This window comes from Pseudophryne corroboree, chromosome 1, assembly GCF_028390025.1.
Source record: "Pseudophryne corroboree isolate aPseCor3 chromosome 1, aPseCor3.hap2, whole genome shotgun sequence".
Taxonomy (NCBI): Eukaryota; Metazoa; Chordata; class Amphibia; order Anura; family Myobatrachidae; genus Pseudophryne; species Pseudophryne corroboree.
In genome coordinates, this window is record NC_086444.1 from 881,234,923 (window position 1) to 881,255,216 (window position 20,294).

General features: G+C 44.6%; 1 protein-coding gene across 1 annotated transcript in view; it reads right to left on the reverse strand.

Moving 5' to 3' along the window:
• NPFFR2 (neuropeptide FF receptor 2) overlaps positions 1 to 20,294 on the reverse strand; it is a 353,963-nt gene that overhangs the window by 80,694 nt on the left and 252,975 nt on the right. Inside the window, exon 2 of the mRNA XM_063941531.1 lies at positions 18,986 to 19,314. Within this exon, the coding sequence (XP_063797601.1) occupies positions 18,986 to 19,307 (322 nt within the window). The 5' untranslated portion in view covers positions 19,308 to 19,314. The remainder of the gene's footprint in view (positions 1 to 18,985; positions 19,315 to 20,294) is intronic.

The window sequence follows — 20,294 nt, forward strand, 5'->3', positions numbered from 1 at the left end:
AGGCAATTTGGAGGCCCTTGCACAAACTGGCTTTATTCTACCTAAGTTGCCCTCCCACAAGTGTGTACTCCGAAAGAGTGTTTAGTGCCGCCGCTCACCTTGTCAGCAATCGGCGTACGAGGTTACATCCAGAAAATGTGGAGAAGATGATGTTCATTAAAATGAATTATAATCAATTCCTCCGTGGAGACATTGACCAGCAGCAATTGCCTCCACAAAGTACACAGGGAGCTGAGATGGTGGATTCCAGTGGGGACGAATTGATAATCTGTGAGGAGGGGGATGTACACGGTGATATATCGGAGGATGATGATGAGGTGGACATCTTGCCTCTGTAGAGCCAGTTTGTGCAAGGAGAGATTAATTGCTTCTTTTTTGGTGGGGGTCCAAACCAACCCGTCATTTCAGTCACAGTCATGTGGCAGACCCTGTCACTGAAATGATGGGTTGGTTAAAGTGTGCATGTCCTGTTTATACAACATAAGGGTGGGTGGGAGGGCCCAAGGACAATTCCATCTTGCACCTCTTTTTTCTTTAATTTTTCTTTGCGTCATGTGCTGTTTGGGGAGGGTTTTTTGGAAGGGACATCCTGCGTGACACTGCAGTGCCACTCCTAGATGGGCCCGGTGTTTGTGTCGGCCACTAGGGTCGCTTATCTTACTCACACAGTCAGATACCTCATTGCGCCTCTTTTTTTCTTTGCGTCATGTGCTGTTTGGGGAGGGTTTTTTGGAAGGGCCATCCTGCGTGACACTGCAGTGCCACTCCTAGATGGGCCCGGTGTTTGTGTCGGCCACTAGGGTCGCTTATCTTACTCACACAGTCAGCTACCTCATTGCGCCTCTTTTTTTCTTTGCGTCATGTGCTGTTTGGGGAGGGTTTTTTGGAAGGGACATCCTGCGTGACACTGCAGTGCCACTCCTAGATGGGCCCGGTGTTTGTGTCGGCCACTAGGGTCGCTTATCTTACTCACACAGTCAGCTACCTCATTGCGCCTCTTTTTTTCTTTGCGTCATGTGCTGTTTGGGGAGGGTTTTTTGGAAGGGCCATCCTGCGTGACACTGCAGTGCCACTCCTAGATGGGCCCGGTGTTTGTGTCGGCCACTAGGGTCGCTTATCTTACTCACACAGTCAGCTACCTCATTGCGCCTCTTTTTTTCTTTGCGTCATGTGCTGTTTGGGGAGGGTTTTTTGGAAGGGCCATCCTGCGTGACACTGCAGTGCCACTCCTAGATGGGCCCGGTGTTTGTGTCGGCCACTAGGGTCGCTTATCTTACTCACACAGCGACCTCGGTGCAAATTTTAGGACTAAAAATAATATTGTGAGGTGTGAGGTATTCAGAATAGACTGAAAATGAGTGTAAATTATGGTTTTTGAGGTTAATAATACTTTGGGATCAAAATGACCCCCAAATTCTATTATTTAAGCTGTTTTTTAGGGTTTTTTGAAAAAAACACCCGAATCCAAAACACACCCGAATCCGACAAAAAAAATTCGGTGAGGTTTTGCCAAAACGCGGTCGAACCCAAAACACGGCCGCGGAACCGAACCCAAAACCAAAACACAAAACCCGAAAAATTTCCGGCGCTCATCTCTACTATCTAGTTCATCTCACATGTCAATGACATCTAACATAAACCAAAATCTCACATAAGCCAAAATCGTAAGCACACATAGTCCATATCTCAAGAAAAGTTAGTCAAAATTGGTGGTACTGGGGTCCAGGGAGTTCAAGGGAAATCGCAAGTGAAAATCGGGCATAGAAAGGATCTCACCGTGTGTACACACCCTTATAGAGAGTTGTAGTGGTGACAATGCAAAAAAAAGAGAACAGTTTTGTAGCAGCATTTAGGCAGGAATAGACGTGTAAAAGGAATTAGAGATAAGCATTTTGGTTGCATTTTGTTGTTTGTTGGATCTTAGCAACTACTGTAGCTTTAGAATTATGCTTTTCTAATCATAATATATAATTTAAAAAAAATCAATCAATCGATCAATCAATCAATCAATCAATCATATACTGTAAGCACCTTAACTGGGTGGAGAAGAATCTATAGGTCCATAAGGGTTTGTGTCATTCCTTTAGTATAATACAGAAAATTGAGAACAGGACTAGCACATCCAACTAATAGTCGCATAGTGGTCAGTAAATGGCTAAATGGGAATATTAACTTAAAAAAAAAAAAAAAAAAAACCACCATTTCATACATTTGGTGGATAACTGATTCCTTACGGAAATTATTGCACTGGCTGCTCTGATTAAATTACTGTATACCATGCTGACAGAGAACAACAAAAAGTCAGCAATACATACTGTACAGCAACCTTCCTTCCAGTTATATGTCCTGCATAGGATATGTTTCGGGGGAGTATTTGGAAAATAGATGTAACAATGAAGTTTGTATCGGCATGGATAATATGCTTGTTATGGAAGGCATTCAATTTGCCGGCTGACGGGATCCCAGCTGTCAGGATACCAACGCCAGAATCCAAACAACCGGTGAAATACCGGCAGTCGGAATCCCAGACCACCGGGTGGAATCCCCACTTGGGTGGTGGTCCATGCCACCACCCAAGGGGGAATATAACCCGGTGGGGCCAGAAGCGTGGCAAATGCAGCGAGCTGTCGGAATCCCAGGATCGGTCACCTGACTGCCGGATCCAACAGCCGGGATATCATACTAAATCCCTCGTTATTACTAAGACTGAAACTTACGATTTATATATTACATAGGGTTGTAGTCACAGTTTAACAATATTTCTGTACAAAGCTGGTGATTTGGGTACAGTCAGAGGGCCTAATTCAGATCTGAGCGCTGCAGTGCACCGGGCCATGCCAGACAGCCGACGGCCATCTCAGCCCTGCAATTGCCTCTGCCTCTGATCAGGGAAGCTGATCGTAGATGTGCTAAATTTAGCACATCTAAGATCAGGTCTGAATTAGGCCCTAAACCTTTTGCTGTAGCTAGCTTCTGTGCTCTACAAATTCCAACTACTAGTAACAACAATATCATTATTATTGGAATGAAAGATGATACATTTGTGCAAAATGCTGCTTTCTGGAGCTTTCAAAATCATCTAGAGAACAAAAGAAACAGGTGCGATAATTGACACCAGGTATTTCTATTATCATCAGTGCCTCTAGGATACGGTATGCTATACTGATGGATGGGATGCTGGCGGACAGAATACCTACAGTCGCATCCGACATCTCCCCAGAAAGTACCCTAATCCTCCCCTGCCCCCTACCCTAACCCTACCCCTCCCTTGTGGGTGCCTAATGCTAACCCTCCCTTCCTCACTGTCTAAACCTAACCCTCCTCGCTTGGTGCCTAGCCCTAACCTCCCCTCCTCAGTACCTAACCATCCCCTTCTCATTCCTGCACCCTAACCCTAACCACCTTTCTAATGCCTAACCCTAACTCCCCCCCCCCCCCCCCCATGGCAGGACGAGAGTGCATCCCGCTAAAAGAACATTCAGGATTCCAGGCATCAGTATTTTGACACCAGGTTCCCAAGCACTGTTGGGTTTTTGATGCCAACATCATGCTGCCATTCAGGATTATGGCATCTGTATTTCGCCCACCGAGATCCCGTCCAGCGGAATTTTAACTACATCCCCCTGTAGCATTTATTTTTTAGTACATATTGCCTTTTCTGATTGCAGTATTTTGCTAATCCAACTATTAATGTTAGGAACTGTGGGAATTATTCCAGGTTGTGAGCAAACCAAAAAAATAAGCAATTGGGCAAAACCATGTTGCGCTGCAGGTGTGGCAGATGTAACATGTGCAGAGAGATTCAGATTTGGGTGGGTTATTTTGTTTCTGTGCAGTAAATACTGGCTGCTTTATTTCTTCGCTGCAATTTAGATTTCAGTTTGAACACACCCCATCCAAATCTAACTCTCTCTGCACATGTTGCATCTGCCCCACCTGCACTGCACATGGTTTTCCCCAATTGCTTACTTTTTTGGTTTGCTAACAACTCTGAATAAGGCCCAGTGTTCTAATCAATCAAGTGGCAACAATTTAACAAGACTTGGATATATTGTATCATCAGTTGGATGCTTGTATCTTTAATGTGCTACTCATGACTGCAGTCATTTTATATTTATATTAATTTCATATGTTTTGCAATGTTTAATAAATTTATCTTTACTGACTGCTACTGCGATACTGAATTTGTACAATTTATATGTGTGTGTAGTAGTGATGTGCACCGGAAATTTTTCGGGTTTTGTGTTTTGGTTTTGGGTTCGGTTCCGCGGCTGTGTTTTGGGTTCGAACGCGTTTTGGCAAAACCTCACCGAATTTTTTTTGTCGGATTCGGGTGTGTTTTGGATTCAGGTGTTTTTTTCAAAAAACCCTAAAAAACAGCTTAAATCATTGAATTTGGGGGTCATTTTGATCCCATAGTATTATTAACCTCAATAACCATAATTTACAATCATTTCCAGTCTATTCTGAACACCTCACACCTGACAATATTATTTTTAGTCCTAAAATTTGCACCGAGGTCGCTGGATGGCTAAGCTAAGCGATACAAGTGGCAGACACAAACACCTGGCCCATCTAGGAGTGGCACTGCAGTGTCACGCAGGATGGCCCTTCCAAAAAATACTCCCCAAACAGCACATGACGCAAAGAAAAAAAGAGGCGCAATGAGGTAGCTGTGTGAGGAAGCTAAGCGACCCTAGTGGCCGACACAAACACCTGGCCCATCTAGGAGTGGCACTGCAGTGTCACGCAGGATGGCCCTTCCAAAAAATACTCCCCAAACAGCACATGACGCAAAGAAAAAAAGAGGCGCAATGAGGTAGCTGTGTGAGTAAGCTAAGCGACCCTAGTGGCCGGCACAAACACCTGGCCCATCTCACGCAGGATGGCCCCTCCAAAAAATACTCCCCAAACAGCACATGACGCAAAGAAAAAAAGAGGCGCAATGAGGTAGCTGTGTGAGTAAGCTAAGCGACCCTAGTGGCCGACACAAACACCTGGCCCATCTAGGAGTGGCACTGCAGTGTCACGCAGGATGGCCCTTCCAAAAAATACTCCCCAAACAGCACATGACGCAAAGAAAAAAAGAGGCGCAATGAGGTAGCTGTGTGAGTAAGCTAAGCGACCCTAGTGGCCGGCACAAACACCTGGCCCATCTCACGCAGGATGGCCCTTCCAAAAAATACTCCCCAAACAGCACATGACGCAAAGAAAAAAAGAGGTGCAAGCTCTTCCCGTCCAGTGTTGGGAAGGTCAGGCATCGCAACCGACACAATTGGACTCTCCTTTGGGATTTGGGATTTCGAAGGACGCACAGTTCTTTGCTGTGCTTTTGCTGCAAGTCTTTTCTTTTTTCTAGCGAGAGGATGAGTGCTTCCATTCTCATGTGAAGCTGAACCACTAGCCATAAACATAGGCCAGGGCCTCAGCCGTTCCTTGCCACTCCGTGTCGTAAATGGCATATTGGCAAGTTTACGCTTCTCCTCAGACGCTTTTAATTTTGATTTTTGGGTCATTTTTTTTACTGATCTTTTGTGTTTTGGATTTTACATGCTCTGTACTATGACATTGGGCATCGGCCTTGGCAGACGACGTTGATGGCATTTCATCGTCTCGGCCATGACTAGTGGCAGCAGCTTCAGCACGAGGTGGAAGTGGATCTTGATCTTTCCCTATTTTTTTAACCTCCACATTTTTGTTCTCCATATTTTGCGCACAACTAAAAGCCACCACAGGTATACAATGTAGATGGGTGGATAGTATAGTATTATATTACTTATCGACGACGAGTGACGACACAGAGGTAGGTACAGCCGTGGCCTACCGTACTGCTGCTTATATATATAATATACTGTATAACAGACCTAGTGGACACTGTCAGCAGACTGCTAAACTAGTATGAAGAAAAAAAAAAAAACACCACAGGTATACAATGTAGATGGATGGATAGTATAGTATTATATTACTTATGGACGACGAGTGCACTGACGACACAGAGGTAGGTACAGCCGTGGCCTACCGTACTGCTGCTTATATATATAATATACTGTATAACGGACCTGGTGGACACTGTCAGCAGACTGCTAAACTAGTATGAAGAAGAAGAAAAAAACACAGGTATACAATGTAGATGGATGGATAGTATAGTATTATATTACTTATGGACGACGAGTGCACTGACGACACAGAGGTAGGTACAGCCGTGGCCTACCGTACTGCTGCTTATATATATAATATACTGTATAACGGACCTGGTGGACACTGTCAGCAGACTGCTAAACTAGTATGAAGAAAAAAAAAACACCACAGGTATACAATGTAGATGGATGGATAGTATAGTATTATATTACTTATGGACGACGAGTGCACTGATGACACAGAGGTAGGTACAGCCGTGGCCTACCGTACTGCTGCTTATATATATATAATATACTGTATAACGGACCTGGTGGACACTGTCAGCAGACTGCTAAACTAGTATGAAGAAAGAAAAAAAAAAAACAGGAGTGTTTTTCAGGCAAACGTATACTGGACTGGTGGTCACTGTCAGCAAAACTGTGCACTGTACTCCTGCTATTACTGCTCCCCAGTCCCCACAATTAGGCAGTGTGAGCAGAGCAGTGCACTCAGCACAGATATATCATGCAGCAGTGCAGCACACTGAGTGAGCACAGATATGGTGGTCGGAGCGGTTTTTTCAGGCAGAGAAACAATGGATTAAACTCACTGGTGGTATAATCAAAACCCTGCACTGTACTCCCTAACAGCTGCTCCCCGTCCCCAATCCTCCCCACAATTATAACTAACTAAGTCACTCTGTGTTCTACTATAACGGAGAGGACGCCAGCCACGTCCTCTCCCTATCAATCTCAATGCACGTGTGAAAATGGCGGCGACGCGCGGCTCCTTATATAGAATCCGAGTCTCGCGAGAATCCGACAGCGGGATGATGACGTTCGGGCGCGCTCGGGTTAACCGAGCAAGGCGGGAGGATCCAAGTTGCTCGGACCCGTGTAATAAAAAGGTGAAGTTCGGGCGGGTCGGATTCCGAGGATCCGAACCCGCTCATCACTAGTGTGTAGATTCTGTTTTGAGAACCGAGTAAAACCGAGTAAAACCGAGTAAAACCGAATCCGCTCATCAGTAGTTATTAGTAGCGCAGACACATATATAAATCATCTAGACAAGTCCCCATGATGCTCTTTTATCACAGCTGTATGATTTTATTATTCCATATGAAGTATCATAGTTACCATAATGATATATTCCCTATCATCCTGTCCACTTTCTCTTTATTTATCAAAACTGCCTTCTTATCCTCTCCTGCTATTAGCGTTCATCCCTCAGCTCTCACATTAATATTGAGTTTTTCATTATCACATTTGTAAAATACACTGAAATTATGAAAAATGTGAAACATTCATCTCACGCTCTGCAATGACTGTGAGCTTTAACATATATGATGTACTGTATATCACAAACAATCCTTGGCATTGTTTGTAAATGGAATCATGCAAAATGAATGAGCAGCACATCCATGGGCACAATTAGATCTTTGTGGGCCCCATAGCACTCCACCAGAACAAGCAGTGGTTTAGGTTCAGAAAAGCAGAGCATGGGAGGGGTCTGACAGATGAGAGTGCAGGACCATTTTACAATATGTCACCCAGCCCCAAGGGTGGATCCAGAAAAAATGACAAGGGGGCACCATGATAAGGGAAGAGGGGAGGATAGAAGTAGTTGGTATAGTGTATGTGCATGCGCTGAAAGCTTGTGCGATCCCAGAAAAGGGCCATGGTCTCACTACAAGGGGTGTGGCTTCAGAGTACATGCCATCCCCGTGAGCCACACCACTCTTTTTTTGTCATGCAGGGTGATAGTGGCACATATACATGGGGTGACAGAGGGACAAATAATGACAGTGACAGATGTGTGCAAAAAGGTTGTTCTGTAAATTAATTTCTGTTTATGCACAACTGTACCATCAAACTTTACATTGTTTCATATTGTGATATTTACTGTCCTCAGCATCATCTTTTCCCCATCAACAGCTGGTATATCGAGTGCCTCGCCCTCTCAGCACAGCTATAAATCTTACAATCACCTCCCTTCATTCTCTCTTCTCATACAGTTAGCAACTTGGGATATTTTTCTGTATTCTTGTTTCTCTTTTCATCCACATGCTTACTATCCTTATACTAAAATTCCAGAAATCTTGCCAAAGTGTAACATTCTGTTTATTTATTCACTTTTTTTGCTTCTGCTTACCCTTCTGCCTTACTTCTGTCACTGGATTTATTTTGTCACTAGTCAAGTGGTCATGCTATTGAACTTTTATTTATCTTTACTCTGTCAATAGTCTCACTTTTCCCTCTCTGCGATCCTCAATTAACTTTTAATCATCTAATTCTCTCTATTTGACTTTGCTTTAATAGGCTACAAGTACCTGTACGCTTATAAACACTAAGGCTGTTACCCTAAATAAGCTTTGTAACATCTGTTTTTGACTCAGTCACTGTCTTCAGTCTTTGTTACAATCAGTTACACTATGTAGACAAACCATTTAAAAAAGTGCAGAACTTTTGTATTTCTTTAAATGCGACTAATTGTCTGCTTAGAGCATTCATAGCTGCATGCCCATATCCTGAGATACGGTCATTAGGTCGACATGGCTTAGGTCGACACTCATTAGGCCAACCACTGAAGGTCGACATGCATTAGTTTGACATGGTCAATAGGTCGACATGGTCAATAGGTCGACATGTACTAGGTCGACATGTCAAAATGTCGACATGAGTTTTTCACTTTTTTCCCATTTTATGAACTTTTTCATACTTGACGATATACGTGGACTACAACTAAGAATGGTAACCTGTGCCGAGCGCAGCGAGGCACATTGCCTGAAGCATGGAGAGCGAAGCGAGCGCAGCGAGGGGATGCGGTGCACTAATTGGGATTCCCCGTCACTTTACAAAGAAAATTACACCATAAAAAGTCCAAAAACCCATGTCGACCTTTTGACCTGTCGACCTAGTACATGCCAACCTAATGACCAAGTTGACCTATTGCCCCTGTTGACCTAATGCATGTTGACCTTCCAGGGTAGACCTAATGACTGCCAACCTAAGTTGAGTTGACCCAATGACCCATACCCCATATCCTGATGCTTGAAACATTATCCTTTCAATGGAAATGATAGTGAGGATATACCTGGACAAATTTAGATCTGATCAAAAATCTATTACTTTCAACTTCCAGTGTTACCACCTCCATTTCCCAGTTGTAAGAAGTTTGTTTAGATATGTTCAAAAGGGAACACAATTCAAGAAAACTGTTGGAAAATGTATTTATCTCTATAACACTCTGTTTTTTTTTAAATGATTTTCCAAAATTGTTCTTGGAAATCAGTTCAAGAAATCACGTGTGGACAAGACATTACTTGAAAATTAGAGATGAGCGCCGGAAATTTTTCGGGTTTTGTGTTTTGGTTTTGGGTTCGGTTCCGCGGCCGTGTTTTGGGTTCGACCGCGTTTTGGCAAAACCTCACCGAATTTTTTTTGTCGGATTCGGGTGTGTTTTGGATTCGGGTGTTTTTTTCAAAAAACACTAAAAAACAGCTTAAATCATAGAATTTGGGGGTCATTTTGATCCCAAAGTATTATTAACCTCAAAAACCATAATTTACACTCATTTTAAGTCTATTCTGAATACCTCACACCTCACAATATTATTTTAAGTCCTAAAATTTGCACCTAGGTTGCTGGATGACTAAGCTAAGCGACCCTAGTGGCCGACACAAACACCGGGCCCATCTAGGAGTGTCACTGCAGTGTCACGCAGGATGTCCCTTCCAAAAAACCCTCCCCAAACAGCACATGACGCAAAGAAAAAAAGAGGCGCAATGAGGTAGCTGTGTGAGTAAGATAAGCGACCCTAGTGGCCGACACAAACACCGGGCCCATCTAGGAGTGTCACTGCAGTGTCACGCAGGATGTCCCTTCCAAAAAACCCTCCCCAAACAGCACATGACGCAAAGAAAAAAAGAGGCGCAATGAGGTAGCTGTGTGAGTAAGATAAGCGACCCTAGTGGCCGACACAAACACCGGGCCCATCTAGGAGTGTCACTGCAGTGTCAGGCAGGATGTCCCTTCCAAAAAACCCTCCCCAAACAGCACATGACGCAAAGAAAAAAAGAGGCGCAATGAGGTAGCTGTGTGAGTAAGATAAGCGACCCTAGTGGCCGACACAAACACCGGGCACATCTAGGAGTGGCACTGCAGTGTCACGCAGGATGTCCCTTCCAAAAAACCCTACCCAAACAGCACATGACGCAAAGAAAAAAAGAGGCGCAATGAGGTAGCTGTGTGAGTAAGATAAGCGACCCTAGTGGCCGACACAAACACCGGGCCCATCTAGGAGTGGCACTGCAGTGTCACGCAGGATGTCCCTTCCAAAAAACCCTCCCCAAACAGCACATGACGCAAAGAAAAATTAAAGAAAAAAGAGGTGCAAGATGGAATTGTCCTTGGGCCCTCCCACCCACCCTTATGTTGTATAAACAGGACATGCACACTTTAACCAACCCATCATTTCAGTGACAGGGTCTGCCACATGACTGTGACTGAAATGACGGGTTGGTTTGGACACCCACCAAAAAAGAAGCAATTAATCTCTCCTTGCACAAACTGGCTCTACAGAGGCAAGATGTCCACCTCATCATCATCCTCCGATATATCACCGTGTACATCCCCCTCCTCACAGATTATCAATTCGTCCCCACTGGAATCCACCATCTCAGCTCCCTGTGTACTTTGTGGAGGCAATTGCTGCTGGTCAATGTCTCCACGGAGGAATTGATTATAATTCATTTTAATGAACATCATCTTCTCCACATTTTCTGGATGTAACCTCGTACGCCGATTGCTGACAAGGTGAGCGGCGGCACTAAACACTCTTTCGGAGTACACACTTGTGGGAGGGCAACTTAGGTAGAATAAAGCCAGTTTGTGCAAGGGCCTCCAAATTGCCTCTTTTTCCTGCCAGTATAAGTACGGACTGTGTGACGTGCCTACTTGGATGCGGTCACTCATATAATCCTCCACCATTCTTTCAATGGTGAGAGAATCATATGCAGTGACAGTAGACGACATGTCCGTAATCGTTGTCAGGTCCTTCAGTCCGGACCAGATGTCAGCATCAGCAGTCGCTCCAGACTGCCCTGCATCACCGCCAGCGGGTGGGCTCGGAATTCTGAGCCTTTTCCTCGCACCCCCAGTTGCGGGAGAATGTGAAGGAGGAGATGTTGACAGGTCGCGTTCCGCTTGACTTGACAATTTTCTCACCAGCAGGTCTTTCAACCCCAGCAGACTTGTGTCTGCCGGAAAGAGAGATCCAAGGTAGGCTTTAAATCTAGGATCGAGCACGGTGGCCAAAATGTAGTGCTCTGATTTCAACAGATTGACCACCCGTGAATCCTTGTTAAGCGAATTAAGGGCTCCATCCACAAGTCCCACATGCCTAGCGGAATCGCTCCGTGTTAGCTCCTCCTTCAATGTCTCCAGCTTCTTCTGCAAAAGCCTGATGAGGGGAATGACCTGACTCAGGCTGGCAGTGTCTGAACTGACTTCACGTGTGGCAAGTTCAAAGGGCATCAGAACCTTGCACAACGTTGAAATCATTCTCCACTGCGCTTGAGACAGGTGCATTCCACCTCCTATATCGTGCTCAATTGTATAGGCTTGAATGGCCTTTTGCTGCTCCTCCAACCTCTGAAGCATATAGAGGGTTGAATTCCACCTCGTTACCACTTCTTGCTTCAGATGATGGCAGGGCAGGTTCAGTAGTTTTTGGTGGTGCTCCAGTCTTCTGTACGTGGTGCCTGTACGCCGAAAGTGTCCCGCAATTCTTCTGGCCACCGACAGCATCTCTTGCACGCCCCTGTCGTTTTTTTAAAAATTCTGCACCACCAAATTCAAGGTATGTGCAAAACATGGGACGTGCTGGAATTTGCCCATATTTAATGCACACACAATATTGCTGGCGTTGTCCGATGCCACAAATCCACAGGAGAGTCCAATTGGGGTAAGCCATTCCGCGATGATCTTCCTCAGTTGCCGTAAGAGGTTTTCAGCTGTGTGCGTATTCTGGAAAGCGGTGATACAAAGCGTAGCCTGCCTAGGAAAGAGTTGGCGTTTGCGAGATGCTGCTACTGGTGCCGCCGCTGCTGTTCTTGCGGCGGGAGTCCATACATCTACCCAGTGGGCTGTCACAGTCATATAGTCCTGACCCTGCCCTGCTCCACTTGTCCACATGTCCGTGGTTAAGTGGACATTGGGTACAACTGCATTTTTTAGGACACTGGTGAGTCTTTTTCTGACGTCCGTGTACATTCTCGGTATCGCCTGCCTAGAGAAGTGGAACCTAGATGGTATTTGGTAACGGGGGCACACTGCCTCAATAAATTGTCTAGTTCCCTGTGAACTAACGGCGGATACCGGACGCACGTCTAACACCAACATAGTTGTCAAGGCCTCAGTTATCCGCTTTGCAGCAGGATGACTGCTGTGATATTTCATCTTCCTCGCAAAGGACTGTTGGACAGTCAATTGCTTACTGGAAGTAGTACAAGTGGGCTTACGACTTCCCCTCTGGGATGACGATCGACTCCCAGCAGCAACAACAGCAGCGCCAGCAGCAGTAGGCATTACACTCAAGGATGCATCGGAGGAATCCCAGGCAGAAGAGGACTCGTCAGAATTGCCAGTGACATGGCCTGCAGGACTATTGGCATTCCTGGGTAAGGAGGAAATTGACACTGAGGGAGTTGGTGGGGTGGTTTGCGTGAGCTTGGTTACAAGAGGAAGGGATTTACTGGTCAGTGGACTGCTTCCGCTGTCACCCAAAGTTTTTGAACTTGTCACTGACTTATTATGAATGCGCTGCAGGTGACGTATAAGGGAGGATGTTCCGAGGTGGTTAACGTCCTTACCCCTACTTATTACAGCTTGACAAAGGCAACACACGGCTTGACAAATGTTGTCTGCATTTCTGGTGAAATACTTCCACACCGAAGAGCTGATTTTTTTTGTATTTTGACCAGGCATGTCAATGGCCCTATTCCTCCCACGGACAACAGGTGTCTCCCCGGGTGCCTGACTTAAACAAACCACCTCACCATCAGAATCCTCCTGGTCAATTTCCTCCCCAGCGCCAGCAACACCCATATCCTCCTCATCCTGGTGTACTTCAACACTGACATCTTCAATCTGACTATCAGGAACTGGACTGCGGGTGCTCCTTCCAGCACTTGCAGGGGGCGTGCAAATGGTGGAAGGCGCATGCTCTTCACGTCCAGTGTTGGGAAGGTCAGGCATCGCAACCGACACAATTGGACTCTCCTTGTGGATTTGGGATTTCGAAGAACGCACAGTTCTTTGCGGTGCTTTTGCCAGCTTGAGTCTTTTCAGTTTTCTAGCGAGAGGCTGAGTGCTTCCATCCTCATGTGAAGCTGAACCACTAGCCATGAACATAGGCCAGGGCCTCAGCCGTTCCTTGCCACTCCGTGTGGTAAATGGCATATTGGCAAGTTTACGCTTCTCCTCCGACAATTTTATTTTAGGTTTTGGAGTCCTTTTTTTACTGATATTTGGTGTTTTGGATTTGACATGCTCTGTACTATGACATTGGGCATCGGCCTTGGCAGACGACGTTGCTGGCATTTCATCGTCTCGGCCATGACTAGTGGCAGCAGCTTCAGCACGAGGTGGAAGTGGATCTTGATCTTTCCCTAATTTTGGAACCTCAACATTTTTGTTCTCCATATTTTAATAGGCACAACTAAAAGGCACCTCAGGTAAACAATGGAGATGGATGGATACTAGTATACTTATGGATGGACTGCCGAGTGCCGACACAGAGGTAGCTACAGCCGTGGACTACCGTACTGTACTGTGTCTGCTGCTAATATAGACTGGATGATAATGAGATGTAGTAAGTATAAAGAAGAAAGAAAAAAAAACCCACGGGTAGGTGGTATACAATTATGGATGGACTGCCGAGTGCCGACACAGAGGTAGCTACAGCCGTGGACTACCGTACTGTGTCTGCTGCTAATATAGACTGGTTGATAATGAGATGTAGTATGTATAAAGAAGAAAGAAAAAAAAAACCACGGGTAGGTGGTATACAATTATGGATGGACTGCCGAGTGCCGACACAGAGGTAGCTACAGCCGTGGACTACCGTACTGTGTCTGCTGCTAATATAGACTGGATGATAATGAGATGTAGTATGTAATGTATAAAGAAGAAAGAAAAAAAAACCACGGGTAGGTGGTATACAATTATGGATGGACTGCCGAGTGCTGACACAGAGGTAGCTACAGCCGTGGACTACCGTACTGTACTGTGTCTGCTGCTAATATAGACTGGATGATAATGAGATGTAGTATGTATAAAGAAGAAAGAAAAAAAAAACCACGGGTAGGTGGTATACAATTATGGATGGACTGCCGAGTGCCGACACAGAGGTAGCTACAGCCGTGGACTACCGTACTGTACTGTGTCTGCTGCTAATATAGACTGGATGATAATGAGATGTAGTATGTATAAAGAAGAAAGAAAAAAAAACCACGGGTAGGTGGTATACAATTATGGATGGACTGCCGAGTGCCGACACAGAGGTAGCTACAGCCGTGGACTACCGTACTGTGTCTGCTGCTAATATAGACTGGATGATAATGAGATGTAGTATGTAATGTATAAAGAAGAAAGAAAGAAAAAACCACGGGTAGGTGGTATACAATTATGGATGGACTGCCGAGTGCCGACACAGAGGTAGCTAGAGCCGTGGACTACCGTACTGTGTCTGCTGCTAATATAGACTGGATGATAATGAGATGTAGTATGTATAAAGAAGAAAGAAAAAAAAACCACGGGTAGGTGGTATACAATTATGGATGGACTGCCGAGTGCCGACACAGAGGTAGCTACAGCCGTGGACTACCGTACTGTACTGTGTCTGCTGCTAATATAGACTGGATGATAATGAGATGTAGTATGTATAAAGAAGAAAGAAAAAAAAAACACGGGTAGGTGGTATACAATTATGGATGGACTGCCGAGTGCCGACACAGAGGTAGCTACAGCCGTGAACTACCGTACTGTGTCTGCTGCTAGTATAGACTGGATGATAAATAATGATATAAAAAATATATATATATCACTACTGCAGCCGGACAGGTATATATTATATAATGACGGACCTGCTGGACACTGTCTGTCAGCAGAATGAGTTTTTTAATTTTTATAGAATAAAAAAACACCACACAAGTCACACGACGAGTGTACTTTTTCAGGCAGACAATCACAATATACTATACTGGTGGTCAGTGTGGTCAGGTCACTGGTCACAGTGGTCAGTGGTCAGTCACACTGGCAGTGGCACTCTGGCAGCAAAAGTGTGCACTGTTTAATATGTACTCCTGGCTCCTGCTATAACCTATAACTGCTCCCCAGTCTCCCCCACAATTAAGCTGTGTGAGCACAGTCAGATATTATACATAGATGATGCAGCACACTGGGCTGAGCACAGATATGGTATGTGAGTGTGACTGAGTCACTGTGTATCGTTTTTTTCAGGCAGAGAACAAGAACAGAACGGATTATTAAATAATAATAAATTATAAAACTGCACTGGTGGTCAGGTCACTGGTCATCAGTCACTAGTATAACTCCTCCTAAGCTACAGTAAGTAAATGAAGTGTCTCACTCTCACTCTCCTATCTATTTTAATTTCTAAACGGAGAGGACGCCAGCCACGTCCTCTCCCTATCAATCTCAATGCACGTGTGAAAATGGCCGCGACGCGCGGCTCCTTATATAGAATCCGAGTCTCGCGATAGAATCCGAGCCTCGCGAGAATCCGACAGCGTGATGATGACGTTCGGGCGCGCTCGGGTTAACCGAGCAAGGCGGGAAGATCCGAGTCGCTCGGACCCGTGTAAAAAAACATGAAGTTCGGGCGGGTTCGGATTCAGAGAAACCGAACCCGCTCATCTCTAATTGCAACCATCCTTTATTTTAGTTTCTCTTCCCTGCAGCTGCACACACATCTAACTAGTCACATCCTGATTGACCACATCAGATAAGGCACTAGCTGGTGTGGTCGTAATTGATGTGACCATGCCAGGCAAGTAGTTAATGCATGCAGTCCTTGCACAAACAGTGCAATTACCCTCCTTGCACTGACAAAGCATCTACCTCATTCAGTGTTACATTCACTTAAAGCTGCAAAAATATCGCTATTCTTGAAGCTGCATATTACCAGCTGTGATACTTTCACTGTGTACTCTCAGCCTCCCCTGGGTAACTTTGACTATGGATGGGCAATAAAGACCAAAGTAAAAGATAGTGTTCTCAGCGCTGTGTCGGAGAATTCCCAAATGATCGTATGTTTATTCGGTAATATCAGGTACCCGGATTCTAACTCTTAGACAGACACTTACATTTGGGTTCTCACCCGTAGGCACTGAAAGGTTTCTGTAAAAGTTCAAATAGAATCAATGCAGCCAGCCCATCACTGGAAATACACTTACATTTGAATTCACTCTCGCGTTCCCGGACTGACCGGGGCATCGTTCTTCATAGCGCTTATGGGTCTCTCGGTATGGTGTGACTCTGTCAGTGTTTTTACTGTGTATTAAACCTTTTTGGACATCAAAGAAGTGTGGAACCACCTGGATTCTTATTGAAAGATACCTTTCTGGGAACTCAAGAGTGAATTAAAATGTAAGTGTATTTCCAGTGATGGGCTGGCTGCAATGATTCTATTTGAACGTTTAAAGAAACCTTTCAGTGCCTACGGGTGAGAACCCGAATGTAAGTGTCTGTCTAAGAGTTAGAATCCGGGTACCTGATATTACCGAATAAACATATGATCATTTGGGAATTCTCCGGCACAACGCTGAAAACAATATCTTTCACTTTGGTCTTTATGTTATATGGGTTTTTTTTAAGGGCGAGCCCCATTAGTGTTTTTAAGCTGCTCATGTGCAGGGTAGCGCAGGTGAAGCACTTTTGTTTTTGCCATATGGATGGGCAATGCCCGGGACAGAATTTAAAAAATAAATAAATTCTGAAGGCACAAAGTATCAATGGGATCAATCAAAAAATGATGCTGGCAGCGATGATCTCTTACCTGCTCTTAATCATTGTCATGGCTTACTGCACATGCAGGACTTTTGTCTTTTTGACTACGCATCCATGCGCTGTGCTTATAGCTCTAAATGGTTAGACCTACATGTAGAGTTGTAGGCATCTTTGCATTTCAGCTAACTCTATATACACAGAATAGTTACATGGGTAATCACTTTATACAGCGATCCTGGGGCCCAGCATTCATCTGTAAGGCATGTTAGTATTGTGTGAGCACACTGCAGAAATTGATGATCAGCGCTAGCTGGATAATGTGTAGTGCACATGTCGTAGTGTGTATAGGACACTACATGAAGCCACACCCCTATATTTTTGATGCACGCCTTAAGTGCGCACATGTTTTTGTACATAAATATATTATTTTTATTATTCCCTGTGGAATCACCATAGGACTGCCTGCCTGTTACAATCGGGCATGTGGCGTGTGTGTGTGTGTGTGTGTGTGTGTGTGTGTGTGTGTGTGGGTGGGTGGGTGGGGGGGGGGGGGTTGGGGCATAGTGACTGGTGGCCTTCTCCAAAAAATTTGCACTATTGCTCTATACAGGGGCTGAAATGCGCGAAAAGTCACCCATTTGGGCACCCAAATGGCACTTTTTGCGAAAACCAGAAATAATAAAAGATGCGGTAGCTCCTGTGATCTTCTGTCACTTTAGACGGGAGATCAGCATGATAGTCAATTGAATATAGGGGGTAATTCAAACCTGATTGTAGCAGCAAATCTGTTATCAGTTTGGCAAAACCATGTGCACTGCAGGTGGGGCAGATATAGTATAACATTTGCAGAGAGAGTTAGATTTGGGTGGGTTATTTTGTTTCTGTGCAGGGTAAATACTGGATGCTTCATTTTTACACTGCAATTTAAATTTCAGTTTGAACACACCCCACCCAAATCTAACTCTCTCTGCACATGTTATATCTGCCCCCCCCCCCCCCGCCCTGCAGTGCACATGGGTGGTCAATCCGAGTTGATCGCTGCCAGCAACTTTTTGCTGCTGCTGCGATCAACTAGTCCACGCCTATGGTGGAGTGTATTTTAGCTTTGCAGGGCTGCGATCGCTTGGGCAGCCCTGCTAAGCTAAAAAAATTTCAAGCAGAAGTATACTAGCCCTGGATATACTTACCCTGTGCGATGGATCCAGCGATGATGGGCCCGGCTTTGACGTCACTCCTCTGCCCTTCGTTCTGCTGGACACGCCTGTGTTACACTCACCACTCCCCAAAAATGGTTCCAAACGGTCCGGATCCACCCTGTCACGCCTCCTTGTTGTCAATCTTCTGTGCGGTCCGCTCTGTGACCGCTTCCTTCTCAAGATGCGACGTAACCCGGCGACCCCTGTCATTGGGCAACGACGCACACGTGCACTGCGCCTGCCGCGCAAGCGCATTCCGCACCCGTTTGCACCACAGTGATAAACCGCTGCATGCGGACGTGTCAGAATGACCCCCATGGTTTTGCCCAACTGCTAACAAATTTGCTGCTGGGATCAACTCTGAATTACCCCCATAGTCCATAGTGTTATGAATTGTTTGAGGAAGCGGGGCCCCAAATTGGTCTAAATCCGCCTCAGCATCAGACCCAATAAGTGTAACCTATTTGTAAGAGTAGACAGCACTGTAAAAGTTAGAAATGGTTCATACAGTAGATAACACAAAATACAAGAAATTAATTACAGAAAATAAGACAGACATACCTTATAGGTTAGAAATGATATGACTAATTAAAAACAGCATATTGTAAGGTTTTAATTAAAGTAATAAAAAAATTTAAATACCTGCAATTATATTATCCAGTAGTGTTGTAGGCATGCAGAAAATCCCAACTAGTAAATCACTCACAGCTAGGTTCAAGATGAAGAGATTGGTGACTGTTCTCATATGTTTGCTGCTGAGAACAATGAAGCACACCACTCCATTGCCAAGCATACATAATAGAAAGATGAGAAGATAAGAAATGATGAACACTGCTGCCACCGAGGGTCGATGAAGATAAAAATCTATATATGTTATGTTTGGCTCCATATTAGTTTGTGTCCTATTGATGGCTTTCTTAGGAGTCCATATCATAGACACATTTGAGTCCATTTTTTCATTCATGATGAACCTTAAAGATAAAATAAGAAGCATTTATGAATTAGTTCCCTTTATTGCATATAAATTACTGTTTGCTTGTTTGTTTGTTTGTTTGTTTTGCCAGAATACACACTGAAAATCTACCCACAGCTGTCTTCCAATAACAAAAGAACATAATAAATGGTATAAATATACTAGGTACTATACATTAGACCACAGGTTCTCAAACTCGGTCCTCAGGACCCCACACGGTGCATGTTTTGCAGGTCTCCTCACAGAATCACAAATGAAATAATTAGCTACACCTGTGGACCTTTTAAAATGTGTCAGTGAGTAATTAATACACCTGTGCACCTGCTGGGTAACCTGCAAAACATGCACTGTGTGGGGTCCTGAGGACCGAGTTTGAGAACCTGTGCATTAGACTATACAGTTTGTTTTCAGTTCCATATATTATTGTTTAACTCAGAGTTCATACAAAGTGTAGGGCAGGCTGATGAGAAACATTAAAGTTTCTATCCCTTAATAATATATAATATTAATGCCACATGCAGCCATCTTTATGAATGGAGATTAATTTAAATGGTCATATAGTAATGACTAACCAATCAGGAGTGTGGAAAAATAATTCCCTTTCCTTCTGAATGTTTGGCCAGGGAAGAGAAATCTAGGAGTCTGGATATAGTCATTTTACACCTATTGTCCCATTGACCACACAATTTTCTTGCATATATTTGCCAGAGGCGTAACTCTGGGAGGCAAAAGAATCGGCTGCCGCTGGGCTCCTGCTCTGAAGGGGGGCACCTCTCCTCCCGTCTGTTTAGTGACACCATTCAATTACGTTAATTGACAGCCGTCGCTATCTCTTATCTAACTCCCCCATTAGTCTCGGCACCTCACAAGGAACACCCTTTTTATTACAGATACACATTTTACAAGCGTCACAGGATTAGAACCCACGACCTATTACACTGGAAGCAGACACCTTACTGATGGAGCTATTTGCTCCTG